General features: G+C 40.9%; 1 protein-coding gene across 2 annotated transcripts; it reads right to left on the minus strand.

Annotated features, from left to right (window-relative positions):
• Positions 1–23,870, minus strand: LOC148365127 (poly [ADP-ribose] polymerase tankyrase-1). 2 transcript variants are annotated; one of them, XM_088335560.1, is made up of 28 exons: positions 23,412–23,870; positions 20,708–20,932; positions 20,473–20,568; positions 20,305–20,341; positions 19,964–20,039; positions 13,460–13,480; positions 12,054–12,148; positions 11,918–11,984; positions 10,629–10,815; positions 10,392–10,513; positions 10,105–10,196; positions 9,929–10,007; positions 9,654–9,825; positions 9,492–9,571; positions 9,172–9,317; positions 8,924–9,089; positions 7,344–7,563; positions 7,142–7,251; positions 5,501–5,689; positions 5,139–5,385; positions 4,979–5,061; positions 4,780–4,900; positions 4,597–4,694; positions 4,214–4,288; positions 4,005–4,110; positions 1,342–1,528; positions 1,018–1,174; positions 1–930 (listed from the first exon to the last, which is right to left on the minus strand). In XM_088335560.1, exons 1-28 carry the CDS (start codon positions 23,815–23,817, stop codon positions 844–846), a joined length of 3,747 nt encoding a protein of 1,248 aa, XP_088191686.1. In that variant the 5' UTR covers positions 23,818–23,870; the 3' UTR covers positions 1–843. The 2 variants fall into 2 exon arrangements, with proteins under 2 accessions (XP_088191686.1, XP_088191687.1); XM_088335561.1 differs by lacking the exon at positions 13,460–13,480.
• Positions 23,871–24,212: the final 342 nt, after the last annotated feature.

Below are 24,212 nucleotides of genomic sequence, written 5' to 3' on the forward strand. Positions count from 1 at the left end.
TTTGTTAGTGTGACATTTATTTAAAAAAAGAAGAAAGGCATTAAATGAAAACTCCACATTTGTATGTTCAACTTAACAGTTATAAACAACCATTTACACAACCTGTACAAATATCTTTTCCTGAAAAATGTCCATTTAAATTCAAAATAACTTAAATAGGTTTCTATGTAAAAGTGCAAATCCTTATGCATAAATGAAGATCAACCGTGACAAGAAGGAAACTGATGAGTTCACAGGCAATCAAACGTCTAATGCATGTTTCAATACTAAACTAATCTGTCATACACAATGCTTCAAATGTACAGAATTCATGTGTAAAATATCCCTCATATTATTAGGGTTTGTGGATTGTAATCAAGCGGTGTAACTGACTACATTGTAATGCGGATTCAAAGCATGTCACTCCCCCCATGTCTTGTGCAACATGACTCCTAACTAGTGTTCTTAAAGTTTATAGTCAATATTACAGAATAACTGTTACCTTTGATAATGTTGGCATTCAATACTTTGTACAGCATAAACCCAGATATGGTTGCATTCAAAGTTGACTAATTCAAAGCAGTGTTTTTGTGTGTGAAAAGAGATGAGGGGCTTGGTGCCTCTGCAGCCATTAAACATGAAGCGACAAGGCTAGCAAACTAACAAGCAAAGTAACCCATATCATTTCATGGCCTGACATGCTCCTGCGCTATCATGCAACCGATGCACGAGAAGTGACACGAAACAAGGACAAGAGTATTACACGTCATTACTGCTCCCTACAAACTGGTCACTTAAGCATCCATTTGGGGGAAATGTGGAAATGTGTGAAAAGAAATGGCAATTGAGTTGGTATGGGGCCAACTATGATTTCTGCTCAGCTCCTGCAGCCGACTGGGCCGCACTCTCTGGTTTTAAGATCTGGTAGGTGATGAGGTACTCCGGGAAGGCCTAAGGGAAATTGAAATGGTGCAAAAAATAGTAAGCTAGGATACCATGTTGTTGTGAGGCATTTGTGGTGAGGAATGCAAACTGTACCTGCTCTCCTCTGTAAATAACATACTCCGCATAAGCCAAGCCGTTAACGCTCGGCCGCCCGATGACTGAGTGGTGCCCTGGCGGAGCGTGCGCCATTTTCATGGCACTGAACTGAAGGAAAGACTTTCCCAGAGTCACTCTACAGAACAACATCTGCCTGCAAGTGGGACAGCAAAATGGAAATATTCTGCATTTATATAGCGCTTTTCAAGTCAATGAAGACCTCCCAAAGTGCTTCACACTTTTCCCTTTTACACAAAAGAAAACTCAAGACGAGCCATAAAAGGATCACACCCAAACATGGAATATTGTGCGTTATTCCACCTGTGGCAGAGGTAGCAGGAGCGGTCTTTGTGTGTCGGGCATCCTGTGCCTCCTCCGATGCCGTAAACGTACTGGTTGCTCTTGGATGAGTTCTCGGCAAAGTAGATGCCTGCTCCGAACATTCCCCCAATGTAGGCGTGGCGCTCATCGAAGCCTTTGTGAATAATGGCGTTGATGAAAGGAGAACCTGTGGCAAGAAACTTATCAAGATCATGCAGACCAAAACACTTTGTGTTTTGCCTTTAACATACTGTAGAGCTTAAGTCTTGATGAGAAAAAAATGAGAGATTGGATGATTTACAATAGAATTAGAATAGAATTGTCTTAATTGTCATTAATATCAACAATGTGAAACAGTGCACTGAATGAGATAAGACATATCACTGCAGGGTAAAACATTTCATAAAGACTTTGCAGAGAAAAAAGATAAGAAAATATCAAGATAAATAGGCAACAAAAGAATAAATACAGCATAGTGATTAAAAACCTGGCCTAAGTTATACTAATAATAATTCAACAAAAAAAGAATAGTGCATTGTAACAATAGTTAAATGGAAATAAGTTCAAAACCATATAGCAGCGGCAATTAAAAAATATATATGTCTGTTTTATGTTATGTAGTATTTTTAAGAGGAAAAAAACAAAGATGTTGCACGATACGTTTTTGTGCATTTATTTAGGGTGGTGATGGCCCTGGGGAAGAAGCTGTGGAAGTGTACAGGAACAAGTGACCTAGAAATTGTGAAAGAATTACCATGAATTCCAGCTGTTGTTGGATTTGGTGGTTGCCGCAGAAATGGACCAAATTGGATTTTCTTGTTATTGTTCCTCAAGAATTAAAGGAAACTCTAGCGACCTGACATTGACGCAAGTGATACAGAAAGAGAATTGTAGCATTTGTGATAGATAGGTTCCACTGCTGTTTAATTTTAGATGTATACATTAATGACTTTATTTGTGTGTGAAAAAGTTAAAATATCGTTTGTTGATAAGCTAATAAAGTACCGTCAGCCCTCCCGATTTGCTCCTGTATTGCACAGTGTCATAATTATATGAATAAAAACAAAATGTGGACTAAATTTCTTCGAAAAGCATCATAAATGTTTCCAGACATCACCAGGGTGTTTTGTGTTTCGAGTGCATGCTTAATGGAAAACAGGAACTCGCCAGGTGTCGCCAGGAACGAAAGAAAGAATAAGCCGCACTATATTTAATGCAGCAGTTTTTAAACTGCAGCAAAAAAGTAGAGGGTTGTAGTCCGGAACTTACTGTACCTGCTACAAAGGTGGTAAGCTAGTAAGCATTAACCCACCTCAAGTACCGTATTTTCCGCACTATAAGGCGCACCTAAAAGCCTTTATTTTTTTCAAAAGCTGACCATGCGCCTTATAAGACAGTGCGCCTTATTTATGGATCAACATTAAGTTTTCCAACTAACTTGCAGCCGCCGACTAGATTTTCCCCCGAACGCCAAGTAGTACGCGGTGTATGCTGGGATTTATTTACCGGCGTTTCATTGGCTAACCAATGTGTCAATCATCATTTGAATCGATCACTATTGGCTAAAGTTATTCGGAGGTCAAGAGGCGGATCCTTTTTATCATTTACAGGCTGGCATTGGCTTAAACGCCAAAACAAAGCCTGCAATTGGCCAAAAAAGATGAATGTGTATAGCACGTGGCTGACGGCACACAGAAAGCATTTTTTTCTTTTCTGTATTTGTAATTATTTTATTCTCCTGGATTTACTGCACTCACGGATATAAGAGGACATTGGCTGCACATTATTATGAACACAACGACTTCGGTGAGCTACTCCGGGTTTTATATTGTCCCTGTATCTTGTTTCAGACTGAACTCGATGTTTCTGTGATAAGCGGTGCAGATAATGGATGGAATGGAGTGTCTATTTTTAAATTCAACTCAATTCCAAGTGTTTATTGTCATATGCACAGTAAAGTTGCGAGCGAAAAAGAAAATAGAAACTAAGGAATGTGTGGCATTTCTTGAATCCCAAGACTTTAACCTTACGAATGATGGAACGATGAATTTGAGTGACATCGTACGGACACCGCATCCGCACATGTTCTCGACACGTATTTGCGTCTTTGCAAGCTTTGGGAATGTTAAGGGGGTAATAAGTTTGACTGAACTATCTGACTGTTTTCTCGACGTTCCCATTGTAGCGCCTTATAATCCGGTGCGTCTTATGTATGTCAAAAATAGGACCAAAAACGATTTTTTCGGGGTGCGCCCTATAACCCGGTGCGCCTTATAGTGCGGAAAATACGGTACTTTATAGGCATTTAAAAAAAATATTACAACAATCATTGTGAATGACAACAATTTCCCCAGGGAAAGAAATGAGTGTAATTAACGAGGATTTTTAAAGTTGTCTAGTTATGGTTTACCCCTGCAACCATCGTGAGGAAAAGCGGAACAGAAAAAGAATGGATGGATGGTTATGGTTTGCATAATGACCAGAACATGAAGCCAAAAATACATAGTTGCTGTTATGTGAGAGTTTATGCCTATGAATAAATTAAAAAAAGGGGGGCTTATAGACCAATACTTGATACCAACTATCTAAATTTTGCACTGAAAGAGGGCACAGCTCATACTAACAACATAACACCAACAGGTCTGCAGCAAAGGCGTGCGTACCATGAAACAGCATGCGCTCGTTGTGGTGGTTGTGGTTCTCGTCCACTATCTCCTTCTGCCTGTGAGTGTAGCGTTCTCTTAACTTCTTGTTCACCACTTTTTGAATCTGTGGGCCACATATTAAAGTTAATGAACAAGAACTCACGCACAAATGTGGGGACTCCTTACACAAGGAGTCTCAAACAAGATGTGTAAAAATGATTATTGACCTTGATGATATTGTATCTGTTGAACACTCCACCTGCGTTTCCTCCGTCTCGGTGCTCCCTGATTGTGCTCTGCATCTAAGAGAAAGGCATAATACTTTTAATCCTATGAAAGAAGGGGCCTTTGAGGGCATGACCAAAAAAAAAAAAAACCTTAGGTATCCTATTCAGGTATAATCTCCCTTGACTTAACCATTGTATTGCGGGCTTTTACTGACTGGATAGAGGTTAGCTTTATTTCTATTAAAATATGTCGTTTTAAGTGTATCAAGTAAGTTAAATCAATACAATGTGTTGTTAGCATTTATGCAACAGATTGCAGTACAGAGGGTGAAATATTTATTATATTCTAGCAAGCTTAATTATCATTAATGAGCTCAACTGACCTCCTCTTCAACAGACTGATACTCCTTGTCATCTGGGGCAAGGTCAATAAGGATGGTGCCCTGGCTGGCACAGTGGAATGTCAGATATGGATTGGCACCTGGAGGGTCGAACACAAACAAATCAAGTTCAAGTGCTCTGGAGAAACACTTATAAATGGCCATCTAGCTCAAATAAGCCCCCACCTTGCTGACCACCCAGCAGCCTCTCTACACCTTTGATGAGTTTGTGTCGGTGCCCGTAGGCGTTGATTCCAATTTCCTTCAGCTCCTCATGACCCATGTCAACAAGGACATCCAAAGTGATCTGAAATAAAACCAGAGTTTTAAGAACAATTTCCTGAAATTGATTGTGAGCCTAAATATGGATGCTTTTTTTTTTTACCTGCTCTCTTTCAAATATGTCCCTCAAGTGCTCCAGGCCCAAACTCTTTAGGAATTGACTGATGTTCATGTCTAAAACTTTCACTATTAAAAAAAACAAAACATTTCTTTTTTTGAAAGCAATTTTTGACGACTGGAGAGACAGATGAAAAGTTTCTTACATTCTCTGTCTTTACGGTCCGTGCCCGCAGCTCCGTCCGCAACTCCCGAGCTCCCACCAGCAGCGCCGCTGGCCAGTTCGTTGAGCGGCCCGGCCAGGTTGTCGATGCTGCTGGCAGCCGATAAGCAGGACGGTGTGGAGGCCGGGGAAATGACGGAGGCGCTGACCACTGTGGCCTGAGGCTTAAAGCAGATCGGGAGAGCGTCTGGCGGCATGGCATCCATGAGAAGGGCACGAATGTCGTCAGCCTGAAGGTGCAGACAGAAAAGGTCAGAGTTCAAAAAGTAGAGAAATGATTAGACTAAAGACTAAATAGCATGAAGCAGAGATGACAAAGAGTAAAAATCAATGAGATTATGTTACTGTGGCTAGATCCAAGGCTGTCTGGCCCTCTTGGTTCTTCATGGTGGGATCTGCTCCATGGGCTAGCAGCAGGGCGCAGAGTTGTGTGCGACCTTTCTGGGCAGCCTCGTGCAGGGGTGTGAAAGCCCATTTGTCGGTGGCATTAACACACGTGTTGTACTTGATGAGCAGGGCAGCGATGTCCACATGCTGTCAGAAGGAACACAAAAATATTTGGCCGTTTTTCCCCGCACTATAAGGCACACTGTCGCACCATAACCCAAAAAAGTATTTTGTGATTTTTTTCTTTTTAATATATAAGGCATATCGAACTATAAAGGCACACTCCCCAAAAATGAAATGATCTGCATTTATATAGCGCTTTTCAAGTCAATGACTTCCCAAAGCGCTTTACAATGTGCTCCACATTTCCCAATAGCGGCCTTGCAGCCATGTAAGGCGCTAACCTGCTTATTGGGGGTATTAGGGGTTCAGTGTCTTACCCAAAGACACTTCGACATGTAACACGGACGAGCCGGGATTCGAACCGGGATCCCTTGATCCCAAGACGAGCGCTCAGGAGCACTCTACCTCCTGAGCTACTGCCGCCCCAAAATAGTCTTTGACGATAACATTTTTATGTATGGTACATCGGACTATAAGGCGCATGGAATTAAAACTACAGTAAAGGCTAGGGTTACACAATAAATAAAAAGTAAAAAGTACATTGATGGAGCTATTGTAGTATATCACTATTCACGACGGTATGCAATTGCATAACACTGAATGCAATGGGAATTGAACACAGATTGCATTCAATGTGTGCCGGATCATATCTACTAAACCAGTAGGGATACGGACTACAGAATAAAGGGGTATTCGTTTTTTATCTCATCATCGCGTAATTTTTAGTCATGGAACCAAAATGTTGACATTATTGGGCAGTGCCGTGAGAATATTTTCAAACATTAAACTGGTCTGTAGTACAGCGGATTCTCAAAATCTTTACAAAGGGCAGAACATTCTGAATTGAATGACAATAGAGGCCTTGTGGTAAGTAATTTGGTCGTTCTAAACTGAATGAAGAGGGGGGAATTGTGGGAAGTAATTGATTTGCCCTGAAATCTATAAATAAACACACGGCAACACTATGCAAAGTGTCTGTAACTTAGCTGAAAAAAAGTGAAACAACATTCTCTCTACTCGAACATAGCCAATACTTCGACAAAAATGGTTTCACAATGGGATAAGACATGATGCCTTTTCATGGGTCGTCTGTATCCCTTGTGGGTCCAGTGGATAGGTTGCAGCACTAAGGTCCCGTTCCCATTGCATTCAATGTTATACAATTGTGAACAACCATCCATGTCCCTAGAAGCCTGGTGGGTAGGATTTGGTGCTCTTACCATCGCTATCCATTTTGGTCCCCGCTGCCACTATTATTATGCAATTGTGGTCAGCAATAAAATGTATCGACTGACCAATAATTGGACAAATTTTTGCTCAAATTGAGTCCGCGTACGAGGCGCACAGGATTATAAGGCGCACGTTCAAATTTCTGGCCAATTTGGGGTTTTTGGGTGGGCCTTATATTCAGGAAAATACGGTACACCTTACCAATAACTGAAAGAGGGCACTTAAGTTCTGCCAGCTGAGACTTACGCCATAGGAAGCAGCATTATGGAGGGGGATAAGGCCTCCTTTGTCTTGAGCGTTGACATCTGCCCCATGTTCCAAAAGATACTCAGCCACTTCAAGGTTGTTGTAGCCAGCTTAAGAAAAAAAAGCAATCCGTAGAAAATTTCAACAAGTGATTTCAAAGGGATATCTACAGTATTGTGCAAAAGCAGCAGGTAAAAATCACCAGCAAGGTGGAGTGGCGTGGAGTTGCGGCCCTGAGTGTCTCTACAGTTGATGTTCTCAGGGGAACAAAGCTTCTGGACACGAGCAAGGCAACCTTTTTTGGCCGCATCCAGCAGGGCAGCATCCCCCCTCAGAAGATCCTGGATGTCAGTGTCTCCGTCCTTCACCATATCCAATGGCATGTTGCCATCACGGTTCTTCTTGGACGGGTCTGCACCATGCTGCATACAGAAAAGGGGTTTCAATGAGTCATATTCACCTAAATTAATGATAAGTTTGTTCTTGTGAAAGATGTTTTATCAAATACGGAACGGCTGAGGTAACCATACACTGGCTTTAGCTAGGCAGAGGCGCTACTTGTCACCGAAATTGACTTGAGCTACTAATTGTTGACTTGAATGTAGTCTAAAGTAACAACGCTAAGAACAGTCTTCAGGTTTTCTAACACAAATATCTATGTCACTTAAAGTCTGTTTAAATACGCCGATTACAAGAGCCAGAGAGAAAACAACAATAAGACTTTTCCTGGTATGATACCAGTCAAACAACACAAACTTTCATCTTTCTACACCCCAAATCTATCATGCGCCACCCCATGGATAAAACGAGGATAAACAACACACATACATTTTGGCTCCCACAATTCTGTTTTTAATACTCGACACCTGCAAGGGAGAATTTATTTGACGACAGTTCATCATTTTGACCTTTATTGCATACTGTTGTTCGGTAATTTTACGATTAAATATTTGTCACTATCAGCCAATCCTGTTGCTGTTCTTTTTTTATCCTAGAATAAAAACAAAGGGCTTAGAAGAGGGTTTTAGAACCGTATGGACTTTCTTATTTGAAGGCTTTTCTCCATATCCTCCTTGCAAGTTCAAAATACAATGATGTCTTCTCTCCTTATTTTCTAGTGTCTACTAAACTTTAAACTTCTAAATTAACTTGAGAAAATTTAAACCATTTCAAAATCCCGATTACTCACTAAAAAAAGCAGTCGATGTGGTGTTTTTCTCAAATGACCCGTCTGAGAATTAAGGCCAGCTATCCCTTCAAGCAGCACTCCCTCTCACTTCTCGCCAAAAAGGCTACTTCCAAATATAACAATAAATTTGTTTTTCAGCTATGCTCATGATGTTGATTCAATTAGTTTATCAAGTGAAACTCATTTGAAAAACGTAGTTACAATGAAGTACTTTGACGTGAATTCTCAGGAATATTAACAAAAAGACACCAACAATTTTCAGGCCAATACTGTTTCCCCTGAATACTTGAAAGATCTGACTCATGTCTGGTCTTAAAATGCACCAAGAGTGCACCACAGAACACACCTTGTTGCTCTGCCTGGGAAAGGCGCGTTTTTTTGCCAACAAAGCCTCTTCCTTCCGGGTGAGGATTGTCTCCATCAAAATTATTATTATTATTATTATTTTTTTAAAGATAAGGCTTTTCCAGTGTGTCAAAGGCAAGCTTAAATCGTATTACAGTACTGTCCAAGTTTGTGTGAGCTTGTCAAAAATACACCTATGGCTATTCATCATACCTTGAGTTTTTTCACAAGATTGAAAAGATTCTTACTTTGAGCAGCAGCTTGCAAATCTCATATTTTCCTTTGGCTGCTGCCTCGTGAAGCGGTGTGAACTTCCACAGGTCGGCAACATTCACCGAGGCTCCGTGTCTCACCAGCAGCTCAGCCACTTCGTAGTGGCCATACGAGCAGGCGTTGTGAAGAGGAACCAGGCCACTGATGGAAGGAGTAAGATGGGTAAAAATCTATAGTTGTCAGATTGTTGAATGTGTGCAGAAAAAAAAAGTTAAAAACAGACCCCTTGTCTTTAGCATGCACATCAGCTCCATGGTGAAGTAAGTATTCCACCACTGCCACCCTGTTATAACCGGCAGCAAAATGAAGAGGTGTGGAGTGGCGGCCCTCCAAATCACGACAGTTAACGTTTTGTGGCGTGCAAAGTTGCTGCAACAGAGGGAAAACAAAAGATGTGATGGTGATGAATTTTAAAGGTATTGTTTGAGAAGAATAGCAACAGTTGGCAAAGCTGAATTCTAGGTCTAAATTCAAAGAGAAAAAAAAGATTGACTCTCAAAAACAGCTTCAGCAGGAAAAATTCAGAAAATGTAAGCAACTCACTTGCACTGTGTCCAGATCTCCTGCTTTGGCTGCCTCAAGAAATCTGTAGTCCACATCAGAGTTTCGTGTGGGAACATTTTCTGGAAAAAAGCAAAACGCATTACTAATCAAAAGCCAAATAACCAAATACAATATTTACCAGGAAGAGCATAATATGATTACCATTGAGAATTTGTTGTACGGCTTCATTTCCCATCTGGGCAGCAGTAAAACCCTGTAGAGACACGATGGACGGGTCCGCTCCATAGCTCAGCAGCAGCTTGCAGGTTTGGATATGACCGGCGAGAGCAGCCCGGTGCAGAGCTGTCTGTCCAAGAGTATCCACGGCGTTCACCTGATTGGTCAGAAAAAGTATGGGTATTAAATATGTAGAGTACTTAAATCTTAAAATTTTTAAGCAGGAAATTCTGGAAAAACTGAGTGACAGAAATACGAACCTTTGCGCCGTGTTTCTGCAGCACCTCCAGAATATCATTGTGAGCTCTCTCAGCAGCCACATGCAAGGGTGTCATAAAGCTGGGCAAACACAAAACAAGTTAGCAATTTCACACCTCAAAGAGAGCATTTAGTAATAATCACATAAAGAAAAAGTTGAAATAAACTGCAGGCTTACTCTTTGTTCTTCTCATTGATGTTGGCACCCTTACGTAGGAGCAACTCGGTCACTTGCTTTCTTTTAGGGTGAGGAGAAGCCACTGCACAATGCTGGAAATTAAAATAAAAAGTAATTACTTCAAACACTATATATTGAAAAATGAAAAACAAAGCAAAAAACAGGAGGTAGATCTTGTTTGTGGATAATTATAAATTTTTTTTACAGAAAAATGACCACAGCATCAACCGTAAATCACAACATTCAGAACTATGTAAAACAGTGATAGAACATTGGTAGGTTCTGACCAGAGCTGTCTCATTGGTTTGAGGATGTTTGAAGCTAATGATTTCCAAAGCCAGAGTCTTCTTCACTTTGGTCATATCTGCCTCTCGAGCAGCCTGGAGCAAGGAATGACCTTTGAACTCATCTGCATAGAATGAAAAGACAAAATGAAGGGGCAGAAAACCAAATTAGTTTTGGGTGATGCAAGTCTCTTGAATGGTGTTTTGTGAAGTCTGTTATTGCGATCTATGATGACTCACAGGTTAACCTCTCTTTCAATTCTGGAGTGGGCGCCATGTCCACAGCACTCTTGCTGTGGCAGTTGAGTAGGGTCGGGTCGGCTCCGTGACTCAGCAACAAGGAGCAGACTTCAACGCGGTTCTTGGACGCTGCTTCGTGGAGAGGTGTGAACTGCCACAAGTCCATTGCGTTGACACAAGCACCATGCTGCATTAGGACGCGTGGGGAAAACATTAGCACAAGACGAAGTCTTTATACTCAAAATCTTTTGAGCGGCTTTGCATAGGGAAGGGACCAGGGAAAGAGTGTCTGATTGATGTATTTTTATGCCAATAAGCTCAAATACCTTGACAATACATGAGAAAAGACAACATTAGCCAATCTATTTTTCTTGCTTGCCTGTATCTGCACAAGTTATGTTTCATTGCCCATTTGTTTAAAAAAAGGACTATGACGAAAACAATAATTTGCGTGGGTTTCCTCCGGGCACTCCGGTTTCCTCCCACATTCCAAAAACATGCATTCCAGGTGAATTGGCCGGTCCAAATTGTCCATAGGTGTGAATGAGCGAGTGAGTTGTCTGTCCCTGTGTGCCCTGCAATTGGCTGGCAACCAATTCAGGGTGTCCCCTGCCCACTGCCCGGAGATGGCTGGGATGGGCTCCAGCCCCCCCGCGACCCTAATGAGGATAAGCGGTACGGCTGATGAGATGAGATAATTTACAAATATACAGCTTAATTAATGTTGGCCAAGATATAGATTTTACGGGGGCAAAGGAGGGGGCACGAAAATAAACACATTTTTATAAGTGGTACTTTTGTTTGAACATATATGTTAACATTATTCTAAATGAATGATTTAATGATTTAAAAAAAATCCGCTGTAAGATTTTCTATCATAGAAAGGAGCTAAAGCTTTTATAATGTTTTACAAATACAGCAAGGTGCTATTTCTTAGCTGTGTCTTGTTTAATCCAGGTGAATGTAATCGTATTATCGTAAACAGCACGTCCGTGACTCTTATTATAAGTAAAATAACACCGGGATTGTATGTTTACTCAAATGTTCTCCGGTTGATGAATACAGCTTTGAGAGTGGCGCTATGCTTTGGCAATCAGTGGACCCATTTAAAACTGCATGTCATTGGTTCATGATGCGGCTAATTTTTCTTTTGTGTTTCTTTCAGCATTGTCTCGCGGCCTGGTTTAAATTCGTTGGCGGGCCTAATCCAGCACGCGGGCCGCAGTTTGCCCACCTGTGCTTCACACTGATAGGAAAATATCATTTTACCCCAATGAAATGAAACTTACTTTAAGCAAGAGCTCTGTAACCTCAAAGTGACCATAAGAACAAGCATTGTGAAGAGGAACAAGCCCACTGCAATGACAACATAATCAAGTTAGTGTTGTTTTACTTTTTAACCAGTGTTCAGGATGCGGTGCTCACCCCTTGTCCTTGGCATGAACATCTGCTCCATGCTGTAAGAGGAGCTGAACAATGCGTACTCTGTTGTAGCCCGCGGCCAAGTGTAGGGGTGTGGACTGCAAAAAAAGCACATCATGTCAAAAACAAATGTGAAGACAAGTAGCTGGTTGGCTTCACAACTGTGCGCTGCCTTCGATGGCTGTAGGAGCAAGCGGCTGATTAGATAGAGCCAAAGCCAATGACATACGACCGGCCGTGTCAGGTGCACTGCAGATGAATGGTGCATATGATGGTGCCATGTCAGTGCAGTTGTGGGCAATACGTTGGCCCAACTTACAATTTTGTCATTTTTCTGTCAGATTAAAAAATTAAAACACTAAACTCATTCCATTAATGCTCAGTCAATTAACGGACCAAATCTAATTAGAGAACTGGAATTGTGTGTGCAATATTTGGGAACCACACCAGTTTGAAATGAATATAGTACTGCAATCAATTTTTAATAATTTCACCCATCTCATGTAATGTGTTGAAAATTACATGAGCAGATAAAATACTCACAAATCCAAGAAGGGCATGCAAAGAGGCCAGAAAATGCTTTTTAAAATAAGCACTAAAGAAAATTGTATTGCCACCCAGAAAAAACGTGTTAATGAAAGCAAAGCTATAAATCCAAATGGGGTTGTTCCCTTTGAAATGTGCAAAAATTAGGATTGCATTCAAATAGTCATTCTCCATCCAATTTCCATGCAGGGATATATTTTAAGATGGCAGGGAGATGGCATTTACAGTCATCATGAACCCAATTTTCAAGCGGGAATATTTTGCTGAGAAAAAATGGGAAAGGGAAATACTAAAACGGCAAATCCCATGTGACAGTGTTTTGCGCTATGGGAATGTTTAATGTGAAATGACATTAAAAGAAAGCGCGGTGCTCAATGAAACAGGCAAAAGTCATTCCTCAGTACCAACCAATTCATCAGGGGTGAGAAGAGGACACATGTCACCACACACAGTTGCTTGACAAAATGTATAAAAAAAAGCAAGTCTTTGGGCATGCATGAGTAATTGTCACGTATCGACAGTAAGAAAAAAAAAAAGAAAAAAAGATCAGATACAGGGTGGAGACTGGCTGAATGATGGTGTGGGTGAGTGAACTAAGAAAACACGCTGAAAAAGCAGGCAGTGAGACTAACCCAGCTCCTTTCCAAATCCAAAAACACGGAGCTGTCACCAGTGATACAATTCAAACACATACACTCACGCAGACACACTCATGAGTGACCCATGTTGCAATGATGTGCAATTATTCGAGTGACAGCCAGCTTATTGGTCAAATTAAATAATGGATTAAACAAAAAAGGGGAAAAAAATTAAAGACCACAAGAGTGCATCAATCAAAGTGGCTGTTATCAGGGTCAACTTACCAGCATTTTTTGAGATGTTGACTGATCGACAAATGTTGCCAGAGTCACACAGAAAACAAAATGAAAAATTACAAAACGGCAGGATCAAATCACAGATAAATCTACCTTCCCATCCAAGAAGATCTAAAAACAAGACCTACTTATGAGTCACTGAAAGAGCTGTTATACGTTCCATCATTAGTTTATGGATGGGGGCAGGAGGTTTTTTTTTCAGTGAGGGACTTCAAAATTTCACAATTCTAGATATTTATTATGCAAAATTAAAGGAGCAAATCATATCCAGGTGAAAGGCATAATCAAAAATGACAAAAATAAATGAGGGTATAATAAATTGGAAAAGCTTATTCTGTCCAACATTGATAGTATTCACGAGGTCAAGAAAGGTATGCAATTTAAGGTTAGATGATGAACTTTTGTATCAGGTTTTTTTTGTATTACTTTTGGAACTCGGCGAAACTTGAATTTACAGAAGTCTGTATTGACATCCCAAGACAAAACATATTTTAATTGTTCACATCTCTTTTGTGATTTTTGTCTTTGTATTCAGAATTTGATTACAACCCCTATTATTTGATGTGAAATCGCAGCACTTGCATTTGGGGAGGGTCCAGCTATCATGTGTCTAATTATAGCTTATGGCCGATAGAAATTCAAGTCAGTGAGTCATAAAACTTTAATCAACATGCGTCTTAAAGGAAGCTTTATAAACTTATTTGAAAAAAAAAATCTACACACATTATGATTTTCTTATGTTTTTGTTTTCCTTTTGGGGTGGAATGGAGTATTACCACACAACTATATCAATACAGATTATATTCAAATTTCTACAGCAGACACAAGGACATCTATGTTTTCGACATAAGCCCGTAGGGACACCATTGGCTAGTTTTGACGCCAAGATTAAAACAATAATGAAATACATGATGCTTATAAAAGGCTGCCTGGCCATCATTGTAAATTATGCCAATTTACCTCAGCACACAGATGGTGACATAAAATCTGAACACTGGGAAATACTTGCTATAAAATATATTCCAGTTATAAAACAAACTTAAGTGATCTAAACATTATACATTACAAAACAGGAATTGGAAGAAGCGAATAACGACAATATCAATAATGCTGCTCAATGTTAACACAAAGGTAAAATCTGATGTTTTTGTGAGATTGTTCACATTTGCATCTGAGTGCAACTTTTATGCGATGCCTACCACTTTAATGCATCTCCTGTGTGAAAGCGACAAGTGATCCGCATGCGCAAAGGAGGATACGTGACGTCACCTGAAATGCTCTCATTGCTTGCAGAAGTAGTCATGGATGCTAACATCATAGCGTATTTAGCAATCTGAAAGGTATTGTGCTACTGGAGGATGAACAGAGTTGCCCTCCCCAAAATATTATTTAAATCCAAAACCTCACTTTCCCTCCAATGAAAGCTTTCTGTGACTGTCCGCTATGGTGTGTTGATTTTTACGCTATGAGGAAAAACATCAAAACCGAGCAGCCACAAGAGAATTGAACTATAATAATAATAGTAATAATAATAATCCAAAATCGATGGTTCGCAAGTAGAGGAAGCTGAAAAACGAACTCCGATAACTTAAATGCAGCTGAGGTTCCATGGACATAAGGCGAGGTGCCCAGAGTTGGAGGAAAGACTCGAACAATGGATCATCTAGCAAATTACAACAGTAAAAGACTTATTAGACCAAGGTGTGCATATCCCTACAGTGCTTTTCTGAAAAATCCAGTTTTGTTCCATGTTTTTTTACTTTGCAATTAAAACTTAAATAAACCACAACCAAACTCAGTTTTGCTCATGCTATTTTTCTAAATACGCACACTTGTATGCATGTACCCGCGCCCTATATATATGTGCTAAATACAGAAATTAAACCAGCTACAGGAACTGCGCCTTTTAACACGATGCGCCCAACGGTTGTAAAAATATGGTAAGTGCATTCTGGTTTATCTTCAGACCATTGATCTTGCACTTTCAGACCAAGAGAACGTTTCATGATAAGGAAAACCTGAAATAAACATTATGCTTTTGAGTCCTGTTTATCTGTATAGGCCGTAATCGCAAAAAGTCTCAAAGGGCTAAACAGACTACAATTACACCATCCCCTGATCTAATACCTACATGAGGGCCGGAAAAACTCATAAACCTCATTATGAAGAAACCTCGAGAAGGGGCTGTTAAGCTTACATAACTGCTTTCAGCTTATAAAAGGTCCTGATGGAGAAAGCTGTGAGACCCACACAGAGGAAATAAAATATGTGAAATAGTACCAAACGATTAACACCAAGTAAATGACTGAATAAAACAAAGTACATGAATGACACATCGAGGGATTCAAAATCTGTTTGGTATACTGCAATGCCTCATTCGTCGTAGTTAATGGGGGCAAAGTTGCCCCCTCCATTAGTGAAAAAAATGGTGGGGGAAAAAAAAGGGTTACAGAAAAACACAGATGCAAACTTACGTACTTGTAAATAGAGCAAAATAAAATACTGTACAATATTAATATTCATACAGTATAGATAATAATACAAAAAAAATAAACAAAAGATAAAATGTTTCTTGATACATGTGTGTGTTTGGAAAAAAAACATAAGATGGAAATACACAGTAAAGTGTCTATGTTTTTAGAACTATTACTCTTATACAGAAAATTGAGACGGGGTATGTCAAAATCAATTTGGCCCTGGGCAGAATCCAGATCATTAAAGGAATTTCAACCGAAAATGATTTGCTTTGTTTTTCAGTATTATGCTTCATCATTCAGCATACTTTAGTAGCCTAACCTACATATTATAACAGGGGTCAAGAACCTATAGCTCGCAAGCCATTTATGGTCCTTTTCATGAATACATCTGGCTCGGAGATAAAACGCAGCTTGAGCTGATATTTCTTGAGTAGTTCCTATCTTGGTATATGCAAAACCAAATTGGAACTAGAGAATAGTTTGGTCCAGGATATATATATGTCACATTTACCGCCACAGTTTACGGTCACTGTGTTTCACTAACATGCCCTTCGGAATATTTTCTTCTGAAACTCATTAAACAATTTATGTTCACTGTTGAGAAACTTTATGATGTAAACACCTAAAAAACCCCAGCCAAGCGCCCAGAGCACTTTGACTGGATAAGCTGTAGGGGTGGGCGGATCTGTGCAAACACAGCACGTTTTCCTCTCTCTCGCCCGCGCCCACTGCACTGAAGGGAAATATATCTCTAAACTTTTCGTTTGAAGTAGTTTGTGACATTTTCAACCAAAAAAACAACAACAACAAAAAAACCCTTGTTTTGAAACCATTATTCACGAAGAAAAAATTACAGTCAAAATGAGCCTCAGCGAGCTTAAGTAACTGCAGGGGGGTGACTAGTCTAAAGTAGTATATTAGTTGATATTGGACACAGGCTTAGGCATTATTATTATATACATTTTATCAAATCATCAAACATCACACAGTGAAATAAAATGCAGTAAAATATTAGCTTTTCTTTCGAGATCTGGTTTGGCTGTTTTGTTGAAATTTGTCTTAAAATATATGGTGTGGCTCTATAATATTATATTCTATATAACACGCTACAGTGGGCATTTGCACGTCGCACTGGGTATTTGTATATTGTATTCTTTTTGCTTTATTATTGTATTGTTCTCAGCTCAGGGATGCTGCTGGAAATGTGAATTTCCCTTCGGGGATGAATAAAGTATCTATCTATCTACAAAGTTATACAGTGGAACCTCGCTCGTTCACGGTTCCACTTTTCCGGGTTCAGAGCGTCGCCTTAAAAAATATACCTTACCTTCTCAATAAAAGCATTTATTGACACAATGCTTAGTCATTGCCGCTTCGCTCACCCCCCATCCTTCAACACCTCCCACCTCACCCCCTTCTTATGTGGCGCTCAGTTTATCAAGGAGGGAACTCGGCGACGCGACATAAGTATATTCTCTTCTGTCACATTTCATCTCAAGTTTGACTATTATACCAAAAGCGAGTGGTTGTTTGAACTACCTAAACACGGCTAATTGTGTGTGGTTTCGTGTATTTGTTGTAAAAGCCATTCAATGCCGCTAGCTAAAGTATGTTGTTATTGTCAGAAGGTTTCACTTTCACTAAAATGAACACAGACCATTTTTTAACTGTTTCCCAAAACGCTTCACAAACACTCATCAAATATCACATTTTCACTGTTTTTATTTTAAATATGTAAACAGTATTGTTAACAAGCAAAATAAGCTGCGATGGCTGCATGTGGTTGAGAGCGGTTAATACAATCATACTGAATGGTTCGTAGTGGTTTCGCCGCAGTCCTATTCCGTGTAAATTGATTATGTAAGACATGGCTACACTTGTGGGTCATGTTTTCGTACATTCAGTTCCAGTGTGAAGAGTTCTGGATGAGTCACCCAATAACTCCTTGCCATCATGCCAGCGATCACTTCGATTTAATGGCGGGGGGGGGGGGGGGGGTATACTGTATACCTGTATACGTTTTTTAAAGCATTTTTGAAGGGGCGCCGCTACTTTGCGGATTTTCAGTTTTCGCGGGTGGTCTCGGTCTCCATTAACCACGATAACCGAGGGATTACTGTCACTGTTGAGAAACTTTATGATGTAAACACCTAAAAACCCCAGCCAAGCGCCCAGCCAAGCGCCCAGAGGGATTACTGTCGTCAAAACATAATATTTTTGTATTAGACTCACTAATGACCAGGGATTGTTTTCTAAACACTAACCTATCTATTCACAAACAATGGGGAAAAAGTGATTTTTATGTTTGGCATCGAATTGGAGGCAAAATCTTGGGCCCGAACCAGACCCCATTTTCAGGCTTAAAATGTCAATCATTAAGTAGGGGCAGGCCGGGCTTCTCTCTTGCCGTTCCCCCCATGTAACAACATAGAATTTTAACCTTAATTGTCACATTGGTTTCCAAACAAAGGCCATTACTTCAGCATAATACCAGAGCTTGTGTCCCATTTCAATATAAATAAACCACTCTAATTTTACCCCCGCCTCAGTAACTTGAAATGAAAAATGAAATGAAATGATCTGCATTTATATAGCGCTTTTCAAGTCAATGACTTCCCAAAGCGCTTTACAATGTGCTCCACATTTTCCCAATAGCGGCCTTGCAGCCATGTAAGGCGCTAACCTGCTTATTGGGGGTATTAGGGGTTCAGTGTCTTACCCAAGGACACTTCGACATGTAACACAGATTCGGGATTCGAACTGGGATCCCTTGATCCCAAGACGAGCGCTCTACCTCCTGAGCCCCTTTTGAGCATTATTTTTGTCCTAAATAATGGTTTCAAAAAAAGGTACCAGCAAAAATATTTCGTAAAAATGTCACAGAATACTGCAAACAAGAAGGAAAACGAATTAACACTCAATGCACAAGGCGGCATGCGAGAAGGAGTGTGCACGTCCTGTCCAGTATATAGCTCTGCCCCTTCTTTCTACCGACCCAATCATGCTGCTCAGGTTTTCTTTTGCTAGAGCTCTTGGGTCAAAGGTTTGTTTTGGGTTAAAGTTTATTCTGAGGATCTTAATCGTAAAGTGACTCAACATTGAAGACAACTTGTTTAATCAGCTTCCATAAAGGATTTTTTAGCGAGCCAAAACAGTCAGTTGGTCTGAACCCCTGACTGTAAACTAGTTAAAGATTGTTCTATATATACTGTACAAAACACTGTCATTAGACAGCATTGTCTCTGCTTTGCATGTGCAAATAACGGCTCAAAAAGTAACAATTGCGAGCAATATGTACTTAAGAAGGGCAGCACGGCGGCGCAGTGGTTAGCGCTTGTGCGGCACAGTTCATGTCATGGGAACCTGTCGTGGGTTCAAATCCAGCTCCAGACTTTCTGTGCGGAGTTTGTATGTTCTCCCCGTGCTTCCGTGGGTTTCCTCCGGGCACTCCGGTTTCCTCCCACGTTCCAAAAACATGCATTTCAGGTGAATTGGCCGGTCCAAATTGTCCCTAGGTGTGAATGAGCAAATGAGTTGTCTGTCCCTGTGTGCCCTGCGATTGGCTGGCAACCAGTTCAGGGTGTCCCCTGCCCACTGCCTGAAGATGACTGGGATGGGCTCCAGCCCCCCCGCGACCCTAATGAGGATAAGCGGTACGGCTAATGAGATGAGATGAGATGTACTTAAGAAAAAAGCCATATATGGCTCGCGAGCCAGTGGTTCGCAACCCCTAATGCATGAAGTTACTGAGCCTATAATGAGAGGGAATAGAGTGTACTATTTCTTGATCTCAGAAGCAAGCTGTCAATCTTCCCGTCAAGCCTCTATACAGCATTGAGCAGCTTCCACAGCTCCATCGGTAGCTGCCCAGGAAAATCCAGCAACTCTAAAACATGCTGACGAGGTTTTATCTGACGTAAAGCTCTTACTATGATAAAAGAAGGATTACAGTATACACATGTCAACCCCTGCATGACTGGTTTCACAAATAATGATAAAGTTTTGTATTACTAACCTTGCGACCATCACTGGCATGACAGTTGACATTCAACGGGGTCAGGAGGGCCATCAGTTTCTCCTCATTTCCACTCCTGGAATGTTGAAAGTTTACAATTTACTTAATATAGCTCAAAACGTATTTGTTACATTGTTTAGACTTCAAAATGTAGATTAAAATAAGTTTCCCTTCTCAGTGTTTAGAGTTTCTAAAACCCAGAAAACCTGTATATCTTTAATATTCAAAAGGTGCTGTACCGTTAATGGTCAAAACTGTTATGATGGTGCAGAAGCTCTTCATGATTATTCCAAGCATTAATGTAACAGTCAAACAGTTAGATACAAGTGGCTAAGACTCACCTTGCTGCTTCCAAGAGTTCATCCTTCTTATATTCACCTATTTAAAGACATTTTACATTATGTTGAGAAATACAAGAATGTTCAATCACTTTCAATTTAAAATTAGTCATGACATTCTACCTTTTAAAAATAAATAAAAAACAATGGGATTTTACAACGAGAACATACCTGTGAGCACTGCCTTAGCTGAAGGATCAGCCAGATCCAGGGCTGATTTTCCATCTGTGTTTCGGATATTTGGATCAGCTCCATGCTGGAGTAACACTGCAAAGGAAACACAGAAGCTCTAACATTTTCTCTAAACTGTGGGAGTAGTTAGCATTTCCTTAATACAAAGAATCTTTGAGTGTATACAAACCACAAACAAGTTTTTATAAACATAACAGAAGATATGAAGATTTACCTATGCACACATCTATCTTTCCTTTAATGGCTGCTTCATGCAAAGGAGTGTAATTCCAGTTATCTCTGGCGTTGGGATCTGCACCCTGGCACAAGAGGAGGCCCACTACCTCAGCGTGGCCAAAGGAGCAGGCATTGTGTAAGGGGATGAGCCCTCCATCATCTCTGGCATGGACATTAGCCCCTGTCTGGAGGAGATGATCCACCACATCTTTCCGACCAAAACCTGAGGGAGGATCAGTTTAGACGACATCCTTTAGAGCAGGGACCTCCTAACTTTTTACCCTGAGAATTACTTTTTGTTACCAATTAGCACAAAGTACTAATTACTACAAAGTACTGCCCATTTGTTATGCATTTCTGAAATGCATAATCAAGTTAAATATTGGAAGTGGGGTTAAATAGATTCAACCACTAAAAAACGAGCACTGGTGAACTATGTTCAGAAGCAGTTTGCGGGCTAATCAACTGTACTTAGGGTGCCCAAAGGCACCACGACAGGAACCCTTGGCTTAGAGAAAACAAGAAAATGACAATAGTCTGCATTCATAAAGCGCTTTTCAAGTCACTCAAGACTTCCCAAAGCGCTTTACAATGTGCTTCACACTTACCCATTCACACACACACACTCACACATCGTCAACCATGCAAGGCAACTACCTGCTTGTCAGGGGCATTAGGGATTCAGTGTCTTGACCAAGGACATCTCGACATAAAACACGGAGAAGCCGGGACTGGAACTTGCGACCACTTGATCCCAATACGAGCGCTTTACCTCTAGAGCTACTGGGTGCATGCATATATATAGAGTTTAGCGACATTAAGTCGCCTCCAATGTAAGTTACGTTCGCGTGATTGTCTTAATAGGTTCATTATGTAGGCAATGATTGTGTTTGTTTAGTTTTTAGATCACAATACTATTGGAAGTGCAACGCCGGAGAAGCATAGGAAAATCCAAATTTGCGTTTACGTGAAGGGGAGTCAGATTCTGCAGGGGAGTCTGTATTAAGCACAACATTGGCTGCTTCCATGTGTGTCGCTGCACGTTGACCACATGTACTTGACATTTCAGTCAAGGGTGGTCACAAATGGGGTGGAGAGAAAAATAACGCTAATTGCGAAAGTGAAACGTATTCACAAATATGAAAAATATTCGCGGCAGACATAACTTTCACTCCAATCTGTGACTGTGACAGTGCAGAGTGGGGACTCTGCCCCCGGTTGCTTGTCCAATCAGAAGGCGCAGGGTAGGTGGCATCACAGCCAGAAGGCAGGTGAGAAAAAAATGCTCTGCTGCTGCGCGTAACATTGGTTTAATCGGTTTCATGTTATGCAGAAACGGCTCACTTGCTTGATGCATTATATTACAAATTATTATGTTGTATAAAGTTAAGAAAAAAAAGGAAGAATAAAAGGAGAAAATGAAAAAAGACAGGTTTGTGGTTATCCCTTTAATCAGTATATTACCAACAATAATTTAATGCAGAAAATGAATTATTAATTGAATAGGAAAATGTATTATTCTACTTAATTATATTTGCATGGATTTTTCCTTCTACGGTGAACGTCCAAGCTACTTAATTTTTGAATCTTTTTTATAATAAACCTCATTCATGTCGAGCAACTCGGTATCTCACAACAAAATGTTAATTAACAATATATATGATATAACCAGGGCAGCACGGCGGCGCAGTGGTTAGCGCTTGTGCGGCACAGTTCATGTCATGGGAACCTGTCGTGGGTTCAAATCCAGCTCCAGACTTTCTGTGCGGAGTTTGTATGTTCTCCCCGTGCTTGCGTGGGTTTCCTCCCACATTCTAAAAACATGCATTTCAGGTGAATTGGCCGGTCCAAATTGTCCCTAGGTGTGAATGAGCGAATGAGTTGTCTGTCCCCGTGTGCCCTGCAATTGGCTGGCAACCAGTTCAGGGTGTCCCCTGCCCACTGCCCGAAGATGGCTGGGATGGGCTCCAGCCCCCCCGCGACCCTAATGAGGATAAGCGGTACGGCTAATGAGATGATATAACCAAAAAAATGTACAATATAACATATAAAACTACATAAATAAATACGTCGGAAAAAAAATGGTGTAAGATTATTTGGTATTTTGTAAGGGCATGGTGCCGTGGAGGTTGAAAGGTATGATTCCCCAATCTTCAACATTGGTTTCTGGTACAGTGAGTTAAGTGTAATGATGATATCATCTAAAGCCATTTATTATGTAATACACATCCCTTGTTGGCTAGTAACTACACAGTGGTTGTAGGTTTAATAGAATTGTTATTACAAATGTTATAAATTATTGGGCCAGGCTGCGAGAATGTTGTCAGACATTAGATTGATCCGTGGTGCAGGAACTGGTTTAGAGAAACCCAGAAAATGAAAACCCCACACGTTTTGTCAAATTAGGAAGTCTTCAGCGAGGAGCGCGACTTGAAAAGCCAATTGTATACAAGCTAAATCGGACTTAGTTATGCTTTTGGGCCAGTTTGTTGACGATTCACACCGCCACCCATAACAACGTAATTTTGAAGCCATCAAGGGTCAATTGGTCAAAATGGCAGCATTGTGTTTCCCAATTCAATAATTGGTTGGAGTGGATGAAAAAAGCCGAGGATGGGCTGTCTTTGAAATAACACGATGTAATGATGTAGCTTGACAAGGCTCGTTAGCTTAGCTTGATTATCCTAGCAAGCTATACTTACCCGCAGCGAAATGCAATGGAGTGGATTTTCGGCCAGCCATGTCTTTTGCATTGACGTTGACAGTGTCGACAAGCCGTTTCACCCTCGACACATCCCCGTTACGGCAAGCTTCAAATAGCTCCCTGAACGCTCCGCCGATCCCGTCGGAGGGACTTGTGGCCGCCGAGCCCGGACTAGAGCTTGCCGTACTCGAGCTGGCACTACTCGCCAAGACCGCGGCAGGAAGGTCCGGAGAGGCCAAAGCGCCTTCAATCCCTCCGTTGCATTCCCGATCAGTCTCATGCGGCGAGTTGATCACTGCCATCGGCGTAGCCGTCGAAGCAGCGCCCGAAATGAAGCTGCTCCGTGGCGGGGACTGTAAAGTGTTCTGTTGCTGCTGCGCTGCTGAGCGACGAGACACCGCCATTACAGCAGCTTGGAAGCAACAATAAGCCCTTGCTCCGCCTTTCCGGCGAAAGTAGACGTGCATCCGGTCGGCACATTGTTGACCAGTGGTTCTCATCTGTGGTCTTCAGGACCAACAAGACCGGTGATATGCCGAGAAATGCAGATTTGCACCCCGTAGCTACTACAACCACTTTTACCTCGTTTTATCTCACTTTTCGGGAATGTAATGGCGAACATATAACTAAGACCACTTCGTCTTGCATTTGTTGGAATTGTAATACAACTTAAACCATTCCGTCTTGTATTTGTTGTGAATGCCATCGAACGGTAATACACACCGGATATAAATCACTTTTGAGCAGGTAACGTGTTTATTTAGCCTTTTTTCTACTCAAATCGCTGTTTTTTTTTGTT

This window comes from Urocampus carinirostris, chromosome 5 (genome assembly GCF_059441175.1).
Source record: "Urocampus carinirostris isolate Australia breed hairy pipefish chromosome 5, RoL_Ucar_1.0, whole genome shotgun sequence".
NCBI lineage: Eukaryota > Metazoa > Chordata > Actinopteri > Syngnathiformes > Syngnathidae > Urocampus > Urocampus carinirostris.

Coding starts and splice junctions, on each gene's coding strand:
- LOC148365127 (XM_088335560.1), bottom strand. CDS start 23,817: ATGGCGGTGTCTCGTCGCTCAGCAGCGCAGCAGCAACAGAACACTTTA. Junction 7,564..8,923: donor TTTGCAAGCTGCTGCTCAAA/GTAAGAATCTTT, acceptor TTCTGTATGCAG/CATGGTGCAGACCCGTCCAA. Junction 5,062..5,138: donor GGACCGTAAAGACAGAGAAT/GTAAGAAACTTT, acceptor TTTTTTTAATAG/TGAAAGTTTTAGACATGAAC.